The 17,291-nt window shown below is 38.2% G+C and overlaps 1 protein-coding gene and 2 long non-coding RNA genes across 4 annotated transcripts in view; 1 reads left to right on the top strand and 2 right to left on the bottom strand.

The window, feature by feature from the left end:
- Positions 1-13,317, top strand: part of LOC118161250 — a 16,216-nt gene extending 2,899 nt beyond the window's left edge. Inside the window, exons 2-3 of the long non-coding RNA XR_004747911.1 lie at positions 2,548-2,549; positions 13,304-13,317. This is a non-coding gene — a long non-coding RNA (uncharacterized LOC118161250). The remainder of the gene's footprint in view (positions 1-2,547; positions 2,550-13,303) is intronic.
- Positions 46-3,384, bottom strand: LOC118161252. The gene is made up of 2 exons (XR_004747913.1): positions 3,197-3,384; positions 46-747 (listed from the first exon to the last, which is right to left on the bottom strand). It is a non-coding gene; the product is annotated as an uncharacterized LOC118161252 (long non-coding RNA).
- The window catches only part of LYRM4 (LYR motif containing 4), a 91,070-nt gene continuing 77,527 nt past the window's right edge, over positions 3,749-17,291 (bottom strand). For both annotated transcript variants that reach the window (XR_004747910.1, XM_035316401.1), the window contains one exon: positions 3,749-5,223. Coding sequence is in view for 1 of the 2 variants with exons in the window: in XM_035316401.1 (XP_035172292.1) it covers positions 5,161-5,223 (63 nt within the window). In the remaining variant the exon portion in view is untranslated. The remainder of the gene's footprint in view (positions 5,224-17,291) is intronic.

Raw genomic sequence — 17,291 nt, 5'->3', positions numbered from 1 at the left:
TTTTTTTTTTTTTTTTTTTTTTTTTTTTTTTTTTTTTTTTTTTTTCCCAAGCCCTTAAGGGCATAACAGAGAGACAGACGTCAAAGGATTTTATAAGTATGAATAAACCCAGAAAGTTTAAAACAATTGAACCTCTATATTGGGTAACTGTGAAGGACATCAAAGTTAAATGTCTTTTAAGCATTTCTTTGTAGTTTATAATAATGTTTAAATTTAGATTGAAATGATTTCAGAAAAGGACTGTGAAGTTAAATTTACTTTGGCATCATGAAGAACTACAAACTTGCATGCAAACTAGTTGTGTTTAATTTAAAGCTGGGGCTTTCAGTCAGAACTTGAAAAGTCTGGCTTCTGCTCCCATTGACTTCCTGGGATCTGGATTCTGCCCAAAGTACTGCATGAAGGTAGGGGAAATGATCAAGGTTTGTCTGTTCTGTTCAGACACTTGTGTTATAGGGTTAGCATAACATGGCGCTGTGATGAATGTTCATCTGTCAGAGTTCAAAATCTGTTCTCTGGGCTCGGCAGTAATTAAATCACCTTAATTGTTTTTTATGACTCTATTTAAGAGAGGGAAAATTACTTGCCTTGGATTAGCATATTTCCAAAGACTGGTATAAATATTTATGTGGTGTACTCTTTCAGTAGAAAGCCCGAGCATTCTTCGCAGGTCTCCATAGTTCTCTCCCTCTGAACACAGAAGAACAGTCATCTGAATGCACGACTTGCCATCACTTCCCGTCGCCCCTGCAAGGCTTCAGTAGTTAGTGGGCTTAAACCGCAAAAAAGGAAAGAAGTTTAGAAAGAAGCAGCTCTTACAACACATTGATGATAGTTAATTCTCTGTGTAAACGGCAGAATTCTTTGAAGAAGCATATGCCTGTGAAAGAGGTTTGAGAGTCCCTATCCTTTTTCTAATCACAAAATCAGAGAAAATGCACAGTACTAGGGAAATTGCTGGTTTCTCTCTTTTTTTTCCTGCTTCCATATTAAGGGTTCATGCACATACTTCCTATTCTAAAATGCTGAAAAAAAGAAAAAGCAAGAATATAAACTTTTGTTAAAAGAACCTCACACATTCATTTTTTTTTTTTTTAATAAGTTATCAAACAAAACATTCCTAGAGTGTGAAATAATGTTGCCCATGTTAAGAACCAGGGAACAGAGCAATCAGTGTAATAATGACTTCAGTGATGCCAGGATTTCACTATAGATCACTATGGAAAACTGAGGAAAACAGCCAATACATAACTTCTCATGGCTCTGTTTATGTATATATGTTTATACAGTCCTTACTGGACACCTTGAGAGACACATTTACAGTGCATTACAGGAAATAAGTTGAGGGGCTGGTGTTTCTCTGTAGAATTTTTTTTTCTTCAACCTATTGATATTAGAAGGTAAAAGTAACGCTTGTAATGCCTGGAAACTTGGTTTCATACAGAAAAGTTTCATACATAAGTCCCTTTCTACATGTTAGTAGTAAGTTAAAATCCTTGGCCTATCTCAACATCAGATGTGAAGTATTCACATGCTGCTCTCCTGGGTGGCTTTACTTCAGAACCTTCTTGCTGATACCTCTAGGCATTTTGAAACTGAGCTTTCAATTGCAGTAAAATCTAGTGAGAAATTGTAACACAACAGACATGCCTCTCCTTTAAACAGCTACTAATGTTGAATGAAGTATTCTTTTTTCCTTTTTCCAGGTTTATATTGTTAAAGTCATCACAAACCAGTATACGTAGCTAGTCAAATTTTGGTACATACTACTGAGGTAAATAGCTTGCTAAAATGTTGAGATCACAGACAGACTAACATTTCAGTATAACACAAAAGCTTTTTTTTTTTTTTTTTTTTTTTTGATAAAGCATTGCAGCTTTAATAGATATTTATTGAGCTGCCTGCCTTCTATTATAAAGAAAAAGGATATTCCTTTTATAATAGTGGACACTCTACATAAATCATGGGATCATTCCTTTGTGTTCGATCTATTCCCGTTGTTTACACTGCTTTGACAATATCCAGTAAAACTACTGACAGGGCGCCAAGAAAGAGATTTAATGAGTACTGCAACGTAAACTCTGCTGCTGGAGCATGGAAGGCGCAGCAGTTACGAGCACAGAAACCACGAGGTTGGGCCAAAGTGCCATCTCTCCAGCATGCTGCCTCCACCAGTGACAATACGAGTAAGCCAAGCAAAGAGTAAGAATAGGACAAGTGCATGTGAACATGAAACTGAAGGTGTCCCAACCTACAACTATTTCTGCTCTGTGCTTCCTAAGCCAGGTGAGGTTTCTAAGTATTTTCCTTCCATAGCTTGTAGGATTTCAACAATAAAGCATTTGATAAGCTGTTTTTACACAGAGCTGGGTACATTATGATAAAAAAAATAAAATGGACATTAGGCAAGGACAAAATATTATTTCTAGTTTTCTTCCAATCCCATACAGCTGATAGGCCCATAACTAACACTAATGGGGAGTGAACTACATGCGTGTTGGTGAGGAAAGGAAACATCTAAAATGCAGTGATTGTGTGGGATTTGAGGAGTATACCGTTTAGGTATAATAATACCTTTACATTTGTGTTTACTCAAGCTTTGGCTTCTTTGCAGCAGAAATTTCTTAAGTTACTTCTAAGTGATGTGTAAATACTGTACGGTAAGCTGATGGTTACTTTGGAATAAGAACTAAATTTTCCTTGACTGAGTAAGCGAGCTGTCTTAACCTCTGCACTACTGATTGGGGAAAGAGGGAAGTGCAGAATCTGGATTTCATTTACATTTTTCTTGATGGGTCTCTGTAGAACGTATCCTGAAGACCACTAGTGCTCCTTTACAGGTACTGATAGCTAAGGGAGAATCTGAGCAGTAACCTTGAGACAAAAAAGCAGGAGCAGATGGCACATATTAGGAGTGCAGCAGTGTTTTATCTACCCTTGAAACTTAACAAAATAATTTTCAGCCATTAACATAGGAATAATCTCCTTCATACTTCTAAGGCAATTAATAAGAAATGTCATATTCACATGATTGCATGCTTGTATGACAACATGTGACATCTACAGCTGTATTATTAGCAGAAACTGAACAATAAAGACCTTCCCTGGGTAGGTACCAGTATTTTGAAAGAAATTATCATGCATTTAAAAGGACTCTATTTGACCCCCCCCCCCCCCTTTTTTTTTTTTAACATACCTTGAAAACTGAGATTTAAAAAGTAAAAACGTTACAGATGCAATCATTCCTCTTCATAAACCAGGGCTACACTATTTGCAAGGATGTTTATTTTGTTTCCTAGCACACATTCTCCGATCCTGATTCGGTAGGTAATGCTGCCAGTAATGAAGCTGTTTTAAAGAAAGATTTTGCACGTATTGTAGATGTTTCTTAGATTCTTAGTTTCTTAGATTCTTAGTTAGCCAAGTTTCTTAGATTGTAAAACTGGCAGTGCTTCCAAGCCTGTGTTCTCTAAACGTGTAAGATGTTATTACATTTCTTCGAGTTCACTAGAAGCTTAAATAATAATCAAACCTTTCCTCTCCTACACTTCCACCCATTAACTTAAGCGTGCTTAATTTTCCAGTTATGAAGTTCTCATTTTAGAATGAGAACCTAACATATTTTGCTTATCAAAATAATTAGATTCCATTTTAATAAAATGGTCACTCTGCACAATTTACATTTACATTTACATTTACAATACTTATCTACCTAGGAGAATTATTACTGTACTTCCTTTTTTTTTGAAAGTGAAAATGGAGACTGAATTTGTAGTCTCAGGTAGTCATAGTATCTTATTCTGCACACTATATACTTAATGGAATGCATTACTATACATTTCAATATACCTACAAAATTATAAAGGATACTTTAAATGGTAGTGAGGACTGTGAGTTTGTTCTAGGACACTTTGTCTATCCTCTGCATTAATAATGTTGTCACAGCATGGGCAATGCAAAACAGTACAAGGTCTAAACAAAGATGAATTTGGGGAAGCAAGAAAAAATAAAAGGTTTTTAAAGGCCACGGTGTCATGGAACTAGTTTTGAGTTTCTGCTTCTGTTTAAAATGTCAGTGACAACAACAACAAAGCAACCCCCTGGAAATGCTGTTAAAAAGCTTTGTACTGATTATTTTTTCTTCAAGTTTTTAATAGAAAACAAATATAAGCCAAGCAGTGACTTGAACAGAACCCATATGAGATATAGCTTAAAAAAAACCCACATATTTTCTTAAAAGTGTTGATTAATCTACAGATTTAAAAAGAAGCAATAAAAAGCTATCCTGAGTGTTCCACTTCTGCTGGGTAAAGGCTTACTTCCGATTCCTGACCTAGAGCACTCGAGTTATTTTCATAGGTAGGTATTTTTTTTTCTTCTACTGAATTCAGGAGTTTTCTGAAGAAGGGAAATCTTGCATGAAACCATTTGGCACTTTCTGCCAACAGCTGTACCTCAAAAAAATTAGAAAAGGAGTTAGCGGTGAAAATGTATTTTAGAGCTCTCAAGCTGCAGGTCTTACATTCTGTCATATACATTACTATCTATTCATTGTTACAGGTAGGATGAGATGCATTGTTAACTCTGGTTGACTCACTGTTAACTCTCAAACTGAAGAAACAAGTGAAACTTTTATGTCAACTCCTGAAATACCAAGGAACGTTCTTGCTCTGTTCATACCATACGGTTTTAATATTTAAAATGAACTTTGTATTTAGTGATTTAATTCAGATGCTGTATGTCTTTAAATGAAATAGGACCAGTAAGAATTTACTCTTAGTAACTGAATGAAGGGTTTTAAATCTAACACATCTTTCATGCAAAGTGAGGGAAAAGGTCAGCAGCTGAAGAATGTATCTGGTTACAGGTAGTTTAATGAACTTTTATTGCCAAATCAGGGCAGGAACTATTTTATCACATGGGACATACAAGCAAACAGATTTCAGGACTACCTTACATGCTATTGTAAATCACAGCAATACATTTTAGAATGTGTGAAACATAAGAAAATAGTACTTTGGTTGCCAAAAACTGAGTCCCTCAGACATTTCTTCTGCTGAACAGAAAAGCTCAGACATGCAGTGACTTTATGCATCTGTATGTGGCACTGTAAGATGCTGAAGATGGTCCAGTGTTGCTTCAGGATCAGTCTTCTCATAGCTATGTGTTTCCTGGACTCTCGATAACCAATTTCTGCGTGGAATACAGTTGGCCAATAGTGACCTGAAATCAAATTAAATATTAGAAAGCCAAAATTGGAAAGTAAACATATGTAATTATAATTTCAACTTCATAAAGGAGATTAAAAACTAACCATGAAGTGAGTAGCCCATGTATTATGCTTTTTCATAATGACATTTTCCTATAAGCATATTTTCTAAATAATGTTTTTCATCACCGTAGGCCTTAAGAAAAATAATGAATATGTAAAATAGCTGCATATATAAGATCTTGAAATAATGATGTTGAGGAATACTGCTCAAAGGCACACATTAACATTAGAAGTCACTACAGAAGAAAAACAGCGTCCATATTCAGAAAAATGAAAAGAAGGATAACATAAAAAAATAAAAATTATTATCAGCAGGTATTTCTGATTCCTCTTTTGGGTGGAGAGCCTAGATATAAATTGCATGGTAGGGCACTGTTTTCCAGCTCATTTGGAACCCCAATTTCTTTGCCTCACAAATGATGAAAAGTTACCTGTACAGTTAGTTCAACAGTAACATTTTAAACAAGCTGAGACTGCCCACGAGAGGTTATTCACACTTCATGTATTTATGCTTTCCAGGGAGATGAGGAAATGAAAAACAACTAAAATGCAACACTGATATTTTTTTAATTCCTCCTGTCCTTTTCTAGCCTGCATCGTAACATTGGTAAACTGTAGCTGGCAAAAACAGCAGTCACACACAGCTCTTTACTTAATGGTTGAGATGTGGAAGGAAGAAGTTTCATGTGAGTAGGCTAACATAAGCAGGAGAAGACAACATTTATTTTAAGAGTATAAAATTTGGAGTTGGATTTTTAATATTGATTATGCCATTTCTTGCCCCTAACTGTCTCCCCCAGGCCTGGGTACATAGCAGCTCTCTGTTCTTTTCACTGAAAATGTTATATTTAATTAAGGAAGTAGGACAAAAAAGGCAGGTGTGTAATTACATGAAGCAGAATATATGTAGCAGCATTTAATACTGCACTAACTATACTTTCTCTCAAAGTAGAGAGAAATACTGAAATATTTTTTCAGCATTTTTCATTTCCTATTTTTGAGGGGAAAAAATCCTGGCAGCTCTTAAATTTTCTCATATATGCCCACGCTCACATAAATGTAGATAATATTGCCTTTTAGGAAATGAACTATTTAATCTTGATAAACAGCCTTGTCTGAAACATATAGCACATTGATTTTAATCTTGAAATATTCATTAGGAGGGAGGACTTAAGAGCCATTCTTAAAGGAACAGCAGTTCTCCTTGCCAGCAAATACTCCACTCTTGAAGCACTTGGAGCTAAGTCAGTAACAGCATATGAGCAATTCTGATTATTTCTGAAATTCCTTATGAAGTATGTTGCATAGTGAGTATTTAAAACAGAGGCCATACATAACTGTGTCATGTGTTACCGACAGAAATTTTAAGCTGTCAACAAGCGTCACCAAACGGAACTCGCTGCTTCGGGGTTACACGGCAGGCTATATATACTTCACTTGCTGCCTTACCACAAACCATGCTGTAGTACTTGATTTTTGTACTGTGTGTTTTGGACCCCAAAGAATCTTTAAGCCTTTCCCACACAGTGCAGCAAGTTTAATGGGAGGCTCAGAGAGATTACAAAAATGCTGAAACCTGAATTGCCATTTTTTCTCCGCCCACCAGGGAGAGGCATGAGGCTGAGTACGTGACTTCTCTGTAAGTCACACTCAGCCAGGGCACGTGGCTTTGTAGGAGAAAGATGAAAGCTGCTGTTTTTTTCTCTCCTTGTGCCAAGAGGCGGTATTATCTACCACTGTACCTCTTGACTTGAACACAATAAAGTCACAGATGTGTGTGTTGAGCTGTTTCTTTAACAAACCACAGGTTTGCACATATTTCAGAGTGTGTACAGTCCGTAAAGCTGTGCCCTTTTGTCTTTGCTAGTCTGCTACAGCTGACATGCTGTTGCCTCACTTCCAGAATCTATTCCATAACATTTTAAGCTGAACTTTGAAACTTTGAAGTTTCAGTTTGAAGTTTTTTCTTTTTTCAGTTTGAAGTTTTTTCTTTTTTTAAACCGCTAGCCTCAAATTTCTTAAATTATGAGCAAGCTTTTTGCTGTTTCCCATGCACTTCAGACAAAACAAATACATGTTCCATTTATAGCTGTTGAAAAATTCACATCTATAAACATCAACTGCATCAGGAGAAAGACTGCAGCAGTATTGACACACGGACATTCATTAACCCTCTGAATCGAAGTAACATTCCTAGCACACCCTCACGGAAGTTAAGTCTACGGAAAGCTTTCAAACAGCAAGCATCACCGTGGATCATTCTCCCAAAGCTTTTTGAAGTGTTAAGCAGCTATCTGTCGTGTTCTTACTTCACCATGCATGCGCATTTAGTTTATACACAGCATGCCATTTACTATTCTGGCAGATGGCTGGAAGCCAGCACAGAGGTCGGTGTCACAGCGTTTTCATTAATCACAGGAAACAGTTGTGGAAAAAGGCTTTACCATTTGCTCAGCAACCTTGTTGCCCATAATTTTATTTACCTCTGTAAGGTAATGGTGCAATTTGATTCTGCAGGAAAGAATGCACGACAAAGAACCACTCTGTCATCAGGAAAAGACAATCAATAGAAGTATAAAGCTGCTTTCCAGATCTTACTGAATTACTTTTATGTCAGGATGAGTCTGTACTTGATGATTCAATTCTGCCTGCAAAATTCTGTACTTTAAAAATAAGCATGACGCGTCCAGGTCTCAAAACCTGACAATGTATCCTTGTTTTAAGTTTTCGTATTATTCTATATGGTCCATTTTTCTTGTGAATGTGAAGTTAATCTTGCCTTCCACCTGAATTCAGGACAATCCATGGTTTCCGAAGGAGATTTGTCAGTGGGCGTAAGTGGGGCAACAAATGGGGAAAAATAAGTTACTGAACAGTAAGCACTGATTCATCCTATAGCACAACTGTTCTCTGCTTCTGATTTGGTGTTTGCACATTTACTTATAAACAAATGTTTTCCCTTGCTGGTGGCTGGCAGCAGTGACCCCAGGAAAAAACGAAACTACTTCATGCAATCTTCCACGGCCAGCCCTGCCATACAGCTACTGTGGGCCTGAACCCCAGGGGCTGCCCTCCTGTCTGACAGAGCCAGGGGCTTAGATCTTGCAGACCCACTGCCACCGCTTGCTAGGTACTGATGGATCTTCTTCAGCTTTTAAAGATATGTGGCACATCTGGTGGCACGAAGATTTTTGTTTGCTGCTAAGAGCTGAGTGAGAAGGGACTGCGTAATATTTTTGCAGCTCTGAAAGCAAGGTGACCAGGTTTTATTTATTTATTTATTTTCTGATTTGCCTCAGTCCTTTTAGAGGGCATGGTTCTGCTCTGAAAAGTATGGTAGCATCTTTCCTTGACAGTTCTGCCTACATTCAAAATGTCTGTCCACTTTAATAACCAGTATCACATTTTTTCCTCCTTAGGGCAAAAGTGGCCAGGTGCCTATTTTTTCCCCATGTAATTGACAGAAACGTAATTGAGTGGTAAATAAACTGTGAGTACTAACAAATCCTGCTGAGCCAGCGGAACAAGGTATTTCTTGTCATTGTCCCCAGACTACTCATCGTTATCTTCCTGCCAAACCTGACAGTCTCCCAGCCACTAGCTACCTGCTTGCGTCAGCTGTCACTGACAAATTTCAATCAGAAAGCCCTAGATCCACTCAGGGAATTTGCTACGGAGCAGATCTGAGCAAGGGTAATATCCAAGAGGAAGAGGCAGCATAAAGCCATAGTGTACCGCCATACGGGTGGCTCTGAAGAAGGATGGCCACAGCGTCAGTAAAGAAATTCAAAGTCAAAACATCAAGAAATCTGGTTTATAATCTCTTAGCAGGACTGACACCTAAGAAGGGAAAACACCAATTTAGGTCTCAAACCTCAACAGCATCTTAGCACCTTGCACAGCTAGATGTTGACATACCTTGACTGAGTTTCCCAGCATGCAGAAAACATCATCCTCTTAATTGCAATCACATATGCTTTCATGTAAATTAATGCAATATGACTACAGACACTTACAATGGTATTTTTTACCAACCCTTCTAAGCAAAATCAATATAAGATTTGTATGGGAAGCAAATGGAGCGCTCAATGGAGCAAAATATAAAGTATTTTCTCCTAATGATGTTTTGGGTGTTTATTAATCTCTCTGCTTGCAGCATAATTAAGTTCCAAATCTCCCCACAGAAACTTTATTTTCTATTGTGTGTTTGTTTATATCAACTGTTAATCGAGTGATGAGACGGTGCCCAGAGAAACTACCCTTGCATGGTTCCCATGTGGTTTCCCTTCGCTGTCCCTTCTATGCATCACCCCATTTGTGAAAACAAACAAAAAAAAACAGTATTTATTTAATAACTCCTCCTCATTTAAAAAGAGTTTCCAAAGTAATCTCTCAGGAGCAATATTCTGCCCACAAAGGCAAACCAGCCCCAGGTTTTTCCACCCTTTATTTTTGTGGGATAGACAAAAGCAGGAGCAGCCTAACAGGAGATGGCAATAACACTCTTGCTCTGTGTAGAATCGTGTTATTGGTAAAGACAAGGTCTGAACACGTGAAAGTGCCACCACAGCATGGGAATGTGAAAACATCATAAGCAAGCAATTGCTTTAGCTCTCAATTATTTAAAAATCAATTTCCTGAGAGAGTCATCATGGAAGCAGTAAAAAAACATCTTATTTTTTCTTAAAGAAACGTAGATGATAACTAAAGTTGGTGTACCACAGATGGCTTTGCATATTAAACACATTTATATATATATATAGGTTATTTCATATACGTGTACATACACACGCACACACACACATGTATAAAACAATCTCTACATAAACATAGCAATCTTCTCTCTTTTGTTGCACATTTGCTTGTAGGGAACAAATAGTTCCCTTACTACGGCCAGGAATCACACAAGCGTTTTCATGGTTATTAGGGAAAGAAAGAAAGTCCTGTTTATTAATGTACCTATATCATGTACACACACGTTAAATCAGCTTGGTTCATCTTGTTTCACCTGAGAAGTGGACAGGTTTATCTTACAGGCACACTGCTGAACCTCAACTAGGAAGAAAAGCCACTGATGACTCCACAGTCATACCACATATACTGCTGGTGATCCTGGCCTCTAACACCATACAAAGAACTTGCCCTTTCCTGTTTTCTTGCACCACGATTATAAAATGTGTATTACGTGAATGCTGACAAGAACAGAAATATATGAGAATAATGATTATTTGTAAGAGCCAGCCTGTGTCGTAAGTTGTTTACCTACTATCTTTCCTGTTGGACGATGTCGACCAATTTGCAATTTTTGCAAATGTTAGTAAGTGGTATTATTGTAATTACAAACAATTATCTTTTTTTCCCATGCCTGAAATCAGATATGTTATGCACAACACACTTTATCATAAATATTTGCCATATTAACTAAAGCCGCTTTAATGGCTTTTATATAAATATAGACAGTAATTTTTGAAATGACTTTGTAATGCAATAATAAATACACGAACGTGGCTCATAGTAATTAAACCCAAACAGCAAACCAAAACCTCATCAGTAACTGTTCAGCGCTTTACCAAATCTTTGTGTTGATGTTAAATGCTGTAGCAGCAGACTTATTTATTTTTGCTTAGGAAAGAGTGATGAAAAAGCTGCATTTGGCTCCTTAAAGACAGTTTAAACACAGGTTCTTTACAGCTCAGTTCTTCTGAGCTAGAATCAGTATAGAATAAATTATATGATTTTGGAGACATTTCTTTTCACCTTCAGTGATTCCACTTGTTCCAGGAATGGGAAAGAAAGTGAAGGGAAGCATGGTGCTAAGAAGTTAGAGATGTTGTACATTCTGCTTTTGCCAATGTTTTACAAGTGCTGTTTTCTTTGTTCCTTTGAGCCAAAACATCTTCTACAGCCAGTGCTACATGAAGCTTTTGAAAAGGCAGGAAAATAACTACCATTTGTTTGATTTTCAATAAAGAAGGCGTGAAGTAAAGTAAACTACCTAATAGTCACAAATTTCTCTGGAAGTTATTTCTCTTCATATTGATAAATTATGTAGTTTTGCTAAAACCATTAGCACAATTGGCACATTTTTATTCAGCTCATCACACATAATATTTATTTAGCGCTTTTATTAATCTGTTCTGGGAGATACTCTTCAGCAGAGAATCATATCTAATCCAGCAGTGATTAACACAAAATACTGGAGGCATATATACATATATACACAAGCATATGATGAACTACAATTGCAAGGTACTCTTCTTTTTAGATGCTATTTCTTACTAAAAAGAGGATTTATTATTATTATTTTTAGAAATTACACAGACCTCTTACTATCCTTACAGACAAAGTGGACGTGACAGACATGGCCTTTGCTCCAAATAGCTACACACTTAATATAGATTGAAATAACAAGTAAGGGTCCTAAACAGAAAGGAAAACATTGGAAAGACAAGTGGACAAGATCATGTGCTCCTTCAGTAAAGTCACACTGTTTCACTTCTCTTACTTCCTCCAAGTCCCTTGGCCTGAAGGAAAAGTGAAGGTGACAGGCAAAATGCCATCTTAAAAGCACGTGGGGCTATACCACAGGTGGCAGGAGCAGCAGCCTGCTGCAAAGGGGGAAGAAAAGGGGGAAGAGGCATCCCTCTACTGCTGCAAAGGTGACCCTCTATGGATAGCAGAGTGGGTCACAGGAGTGCAAGCAGCAACTGAGCTGGGGCTGAAACAGCCAGGTGCAGGTTTGAGATGACATGCACCCAAGGAAGAAACAGATCTGCATACTGACCTGGAGATAGCTCACAGACCCTGAGAGATCTCTGCTTGCTTTCCAAGTAGAGATCTCTGGGTACACACCTCTCCTCTTCCTATTTGCTGCCTGCTATCATACTTCAGTATCTTGCCTTATCTGTCTCATTTATATATGAAACCTCTACCTCCACAGAGAAGATCAAACTCTTCAGAAAGGCAAGTGCAGAAGCAGCATCTTTTCTAGAATCAGTGGGTAAGGGGGAGAACCTTAATATAGCCTGAGCTCTTCTGAACATAGCACGCAGAATAGAAAAATCACTTGGCTAAGATGCTGAGCATGGCAAGACAAAGTATGCAAAACACTGGTACTTGAAAATACAGAGAGCTAGACAAAGACCTGGATAACACTGAGTGTGGTGTAACAGGTACTCTGGTAATGCTGACACATTTGGTATGGAAATGCCGAAGCCATACACAGAGAATCCTGTGTTTTGTAGAAGCTGCATAATCAAAATTAACCAAAGTCAGTGGGAGTGCCTGCCGTACTTCTCTGATTAGTATCATAAAACAACCACTTTCTCAAAATACATATTTTGCACTATATCCAGTAAAATACTGTATTTTGTTAATGGCCTTTGAGTCACAAGAATGTTTAAAAAAATACATTTTTACCTCCCTTTGGTGCTTTATTTTGGGAATTTTTATATGAATGTGTATCAGCCACAGTTTAATTCTTTGCTGCTTATTATTATCATACATGTCTGCTTCAAGACTCCAGATTGTCCTCACTTAAATTGCTAGTGCTGGTTACAGGATGGCACCAGGTACACTGCATTTTGTAAAGCTGACAGATGCTTTAGTACCTTTTCAAAGTCTTTCAACATTTTGAAAAAAAAAAAAAAGTCAATCCTACACCTGATACACTTTCCCAAGACCTAAGGCACATAAAACCCCTTTTTCAGCCCTTCAAGAAAACTAAAGCTTAGATAAAACAAAGAATTAAACTTATTTTTATGTAATGAACAACTTACTTTAATATTCCCACTTGTCTTTCTCTGCACTGATGCTACCTTACACATACCTCAGACATTTTTACTGAGTGCACATTCAAATGATATAATTAAACTTGAAAGAGCTGAATTTATCTCTAGAAAATATATTCCTATTTCCAAGATAAATTTTCTGTTGGATGCTTTGGATTTAATCTCCATCTTCACACAGAAAGTAGCACCTCATCTATTTAAATATTTACTTGTCAAGTCCCTATTGCTGAGGCTAATCCAGCACTTAGCTGATCTGTAAATGGAAAGGAATAAGAGCTTTTATTTTTCTGCATTAACAAGACTTCCTTTTTTGGCAAAATTCTAACATATTACTAAACTACAGTCATCTGTTCCTGACAGAATCACAAAGATAATTTCCTTGTTTATCTGACTTTCTCTGATGGAGGATATCCAAAGGTTTTTTTTTTTTTTTTCTTGTTCAGCTGTCATTTGCATTTTAGTAACTCCAAATCCAAATCTCACACCTGAATGTGACCTGCACTTCAAAGAGCTACACAACATCCTTGCTTTTCATATCCTCAGGGGACCAGAAGTGGTCCCTCTAGTTCTTGGGAATCAACGACTTCAGCATTTGGAAATTCAGCTGGAAAAAAACATTGGCCCGTCTCAACTCTTCAAACCCCTGAGCAGGGAGCAGATGAGAAGTACGTTGATGTTTTAGGGCTAAGGATGGATTTGCCAAATTTCAGCTGAGGTTTGTAACTGTGTTATTACTGTATAAAGACTGTAGCATGGACAACCTGAGACCAATTCTCTGGTTCGCTCAGTTTCCAAACAACACCTAAGACAAAAAAATGCCATTAGGCAACCTCAGCAGAGGCTGTAATTGCAAACTGAGGAAACCACTCCATCACTCTAGAAGATGCTGCAGGTGAAGGTGTGGAGACTGCGGTCCTCCTGCACCTTTCACCACTCAGCACCGGGCATACCCGGGGCAGGAGTCACCCTCCCTGCCTCCAGTACAGAGGTGAACAGCTCTTGGCACTGCACAGGGACAGAGCCAAGCCCTCAGGCTTCAGCAGGCTCAGATTTTGGCCAGTGTCCTCTCACCAAACCACTCTTCAGTCAGCAAGCTCACATGCAACTTGCTTGTTGAACGCGTCCCGTGCACAAATGTGTTAATTTCCCAGTGCTCCTCAGCCCGGCCCTTTTCACAAACATTAAAAAGAATTAACGAGGGAGAAAATAATCATTTGCAAACCCTCCAGCTCTAGAGCAGAAGATAACTATGTTTGTGTGGATAAAGGGTTTATCTTACATTTACTTGTTTAATTGGAATAAACTACAGCAGTGCTATTTTATTTATTTTTTTATTTTTTTGCTAAGATAAATTACTGGGTTTAGCACAGCTGGTACAAGCTAATTCTGTACACACAGTTCTTTTCACTAGCGTGGGTGGCAAAACATTTTCAGCAACTGGCTTAATTAGTTCTTCCTTCTTTGCAATAGCACAGGACAGTTAACAGGAAAAAAATAAAACGATTTAATAGAAAACGTGGTATAAAATAATCATGTTTGCTCTTCTGGTTTTGCTAGATCTCCCTTAATGTCACACTATGCAGAGGCTTGCCCTGGTATTTCGCAGCAGCGATAACGATTAGCAGCGAGAGGCTAGCGGTTATGCCAAATATAGCCAGGGAACAACCTCTCCTCTTCTGCACAGGACATATTCGAGCATTCCTCAAACAAAACACGCCGGCCAAAAGCAAGCAGCACAGCAACCGGAGTGCCACGGAGGGCTTTCCCCTCTGCAGAGCTGCCATACGGCCTGTGGGTGGATTACTGGGGAACGACTGGGAAGCCCGAGCTGCGACTGAGATGAGCTGCTGAGCACAACCTTCCCGACAGGGATCATTTGTATGACAGAGCCCAAGGTGGGTGCCAAGCACTATCATTTCAGCTTCACTGCTCCCAGCGTACAGCACGCCAGCCGACGGGCACAACCCAGAAGAAGCCTGAACACACCCGGCACAGGCATGGACCCCTCCATCCATCCCCTATCAGCTGGAAAAGCACCAGGGGGCTCTTCCAGCAGCACAGACACGGAGTGCCTATGTCCCACAGCTGCCAGCACGATGCAGCCTCCCCGAGATAATAACGGGGGCTGGCAAGATACGCTTGACCTCCTGAATGCCAGAGGGAGAGAAGGGTAAAGGCCAGAAAGGGCAGAGGCATCTGTATTTACCTTCATTATATGCCACTTAGGGAGCAGTCAGGCCTTTTTTTTTATCTGGCTGCTTTTTCTAGAATGACTCTGGAGCTACACTACAGAGAGTAACAAAGCCATTTAAAAACCAATCCAAAGAATTACAAGTTGTTACAAACATTTCTCCTTGTCCTCACTAGATTGAAGAAAGGCAGGAGTATGAAACATTTCTCTTATGAAAAGCTGAATGTGGAGGGGTAAAGCCAAATTAAAACTGAAGGACTGGTTTAGGAAGACAAGATAACCAATTAGTGAGGAAAACTTTCAAGGTAACTTCAAGAAAAGCAAGTAATCAAACTACAAATAACAGTGTTTTCCCATATTTACTGTTCCTATTTTTTTCAGGACATTATTTTTACATTTGCCTATTCATTTCTTTGGGCAGCAAGCAAAAGATGATGGAGGGCTATTCCATAGATAGCATCAGGGAACAAGAACCGATCAAAACTTCTTGTAACTGCTGACAGCTCATTTATGAGCAGTCTGATACTGAGAAAATTTTCTGATATATACCTCTCTATAAAGGTTGTTAGAAAGTCTATGAAGCTTTGGTGCTTGCAAGTTTGTTGCTAAACTTTGAAAAGATTGTTTAAAAACACTTTAGGAAAAAACAAATCAAAACAAAACCAACCATGAAACAATAACAGACGATTAAGGGGGAGTACATTGAATCTAGGATTTTGTCAGTGGAAAATTCCATCCGAAATAATTTCTGACATGACACTTTTAATTTTTTCTATCTTGATGGGTTACATATTTCTTAGTATTCATGTCTGTATGAAAACGTTGAACCAAAAAGGGAAACTAACTGACTATAGACAGAAAACAACTTTCACAAAAGCTACTATGAGGGACATAAACAGAAAGCTGAGATCCCTTCACTGCCTTGAAGTACTATTTATCTCAGAGTTACTTTTAACAAAAGGAGAGTAAGATTAACCGGCAAGAGATTAGAAGTGATTATTTAATATGTGCAATGTATTTTGTTCTTTAACATATACACGTTACCAGAAAAATATTGTTCATTCTGTGCCAGATTATTTATTTTGCCATTTAAAAATACCATATAAGCCTTATGAGTACAAAAGAAACCCCCGATTGGGAAAAAACACAGGAAAGTGAGCCAGTAGATGGCATTGTGGCACTTCAAAAGACATTTCAGAAAATCCCATTTAAAAAAATGCAAGCCTAAGTACTGTGTTTAACCACTTACTGCTTAACCAATGTAGTATCTTGCTCCTGCTCAATGCTACACATGCACAACTGAATAAACAAAACCACACTATGTAGCTGCACTGTCATATTAGCCCTGAAACAAATCTCCTCTGCTCTGGTTCCCAAATCCAATTAGCTCCGTATGCTAGAGTTACAATCCCAGATTTAAGAAGATGATCCTTATTTGATGGCTAATGCCCCATGAGCCATAGCCATCAAGGGGATACCAGAAAGGATGCTTTTAGTTGACAAGTGTTTTCTAAAAGGCAGACACATACAAGATCCTACACATCAATGCAGATGATATCACACAAAAATCCATTGCAGAAAAATTATTTTTTAAGGCATAATATCCTTCTGGACTATCTTAAGAATACTCCCATTTTCTTTCAATTAAACTGGATACGCTCTCACAGCTACGGAGGAGATGACTGTGGCACTAAGGACCACACTTTCTTGTGTAACGCACCAATTTTCTGTTTTGTTAAAACCACAACAAAATTGAAACCATCTTGAAGCACTAGATGTACAGAAAAAAAAAATCAGGAATTTACTTTAAGACTTACATGGCATACACAGAAAAACATATTTCAACTTGCAGTTTGCAGTTTGTCTGCTCACTACTTTATGAACAAACCTGCTTTCCCTGGACCTGCTTTTAGCAGGGGTTGGGCCAGAGACCTCTGCAGGCCACTTCCCATCTTACATACGGATGTCTGAGGCTTACGTATAGATAACCATCCTGTCAATTCATGTTTAAGACAAGGTCTGGTTTCACTGTGGTATT

This window comes from Oxyura jamaicensis, chromosome 2 (genome assembly GCF_011077185.1).
Source record: "Oxyura jamaicensis isolate SHBP4307 breed ruddy duck chromosome 2, BPBGC_Ojam_1.0, whole genome shotgun sequence".
Classification (NCBI taxonomy): Eukaryota; Metazoa; Chordata; class Aves; order Anseriformes; family Anatidae; genus Oxyura; species Oxyura jamaicensis.
The sequence above is the reverse complement of the archived record's forward strand: the minus strand, read 5'-3'. Positions and strand labels throughout refer to the sequence as shown.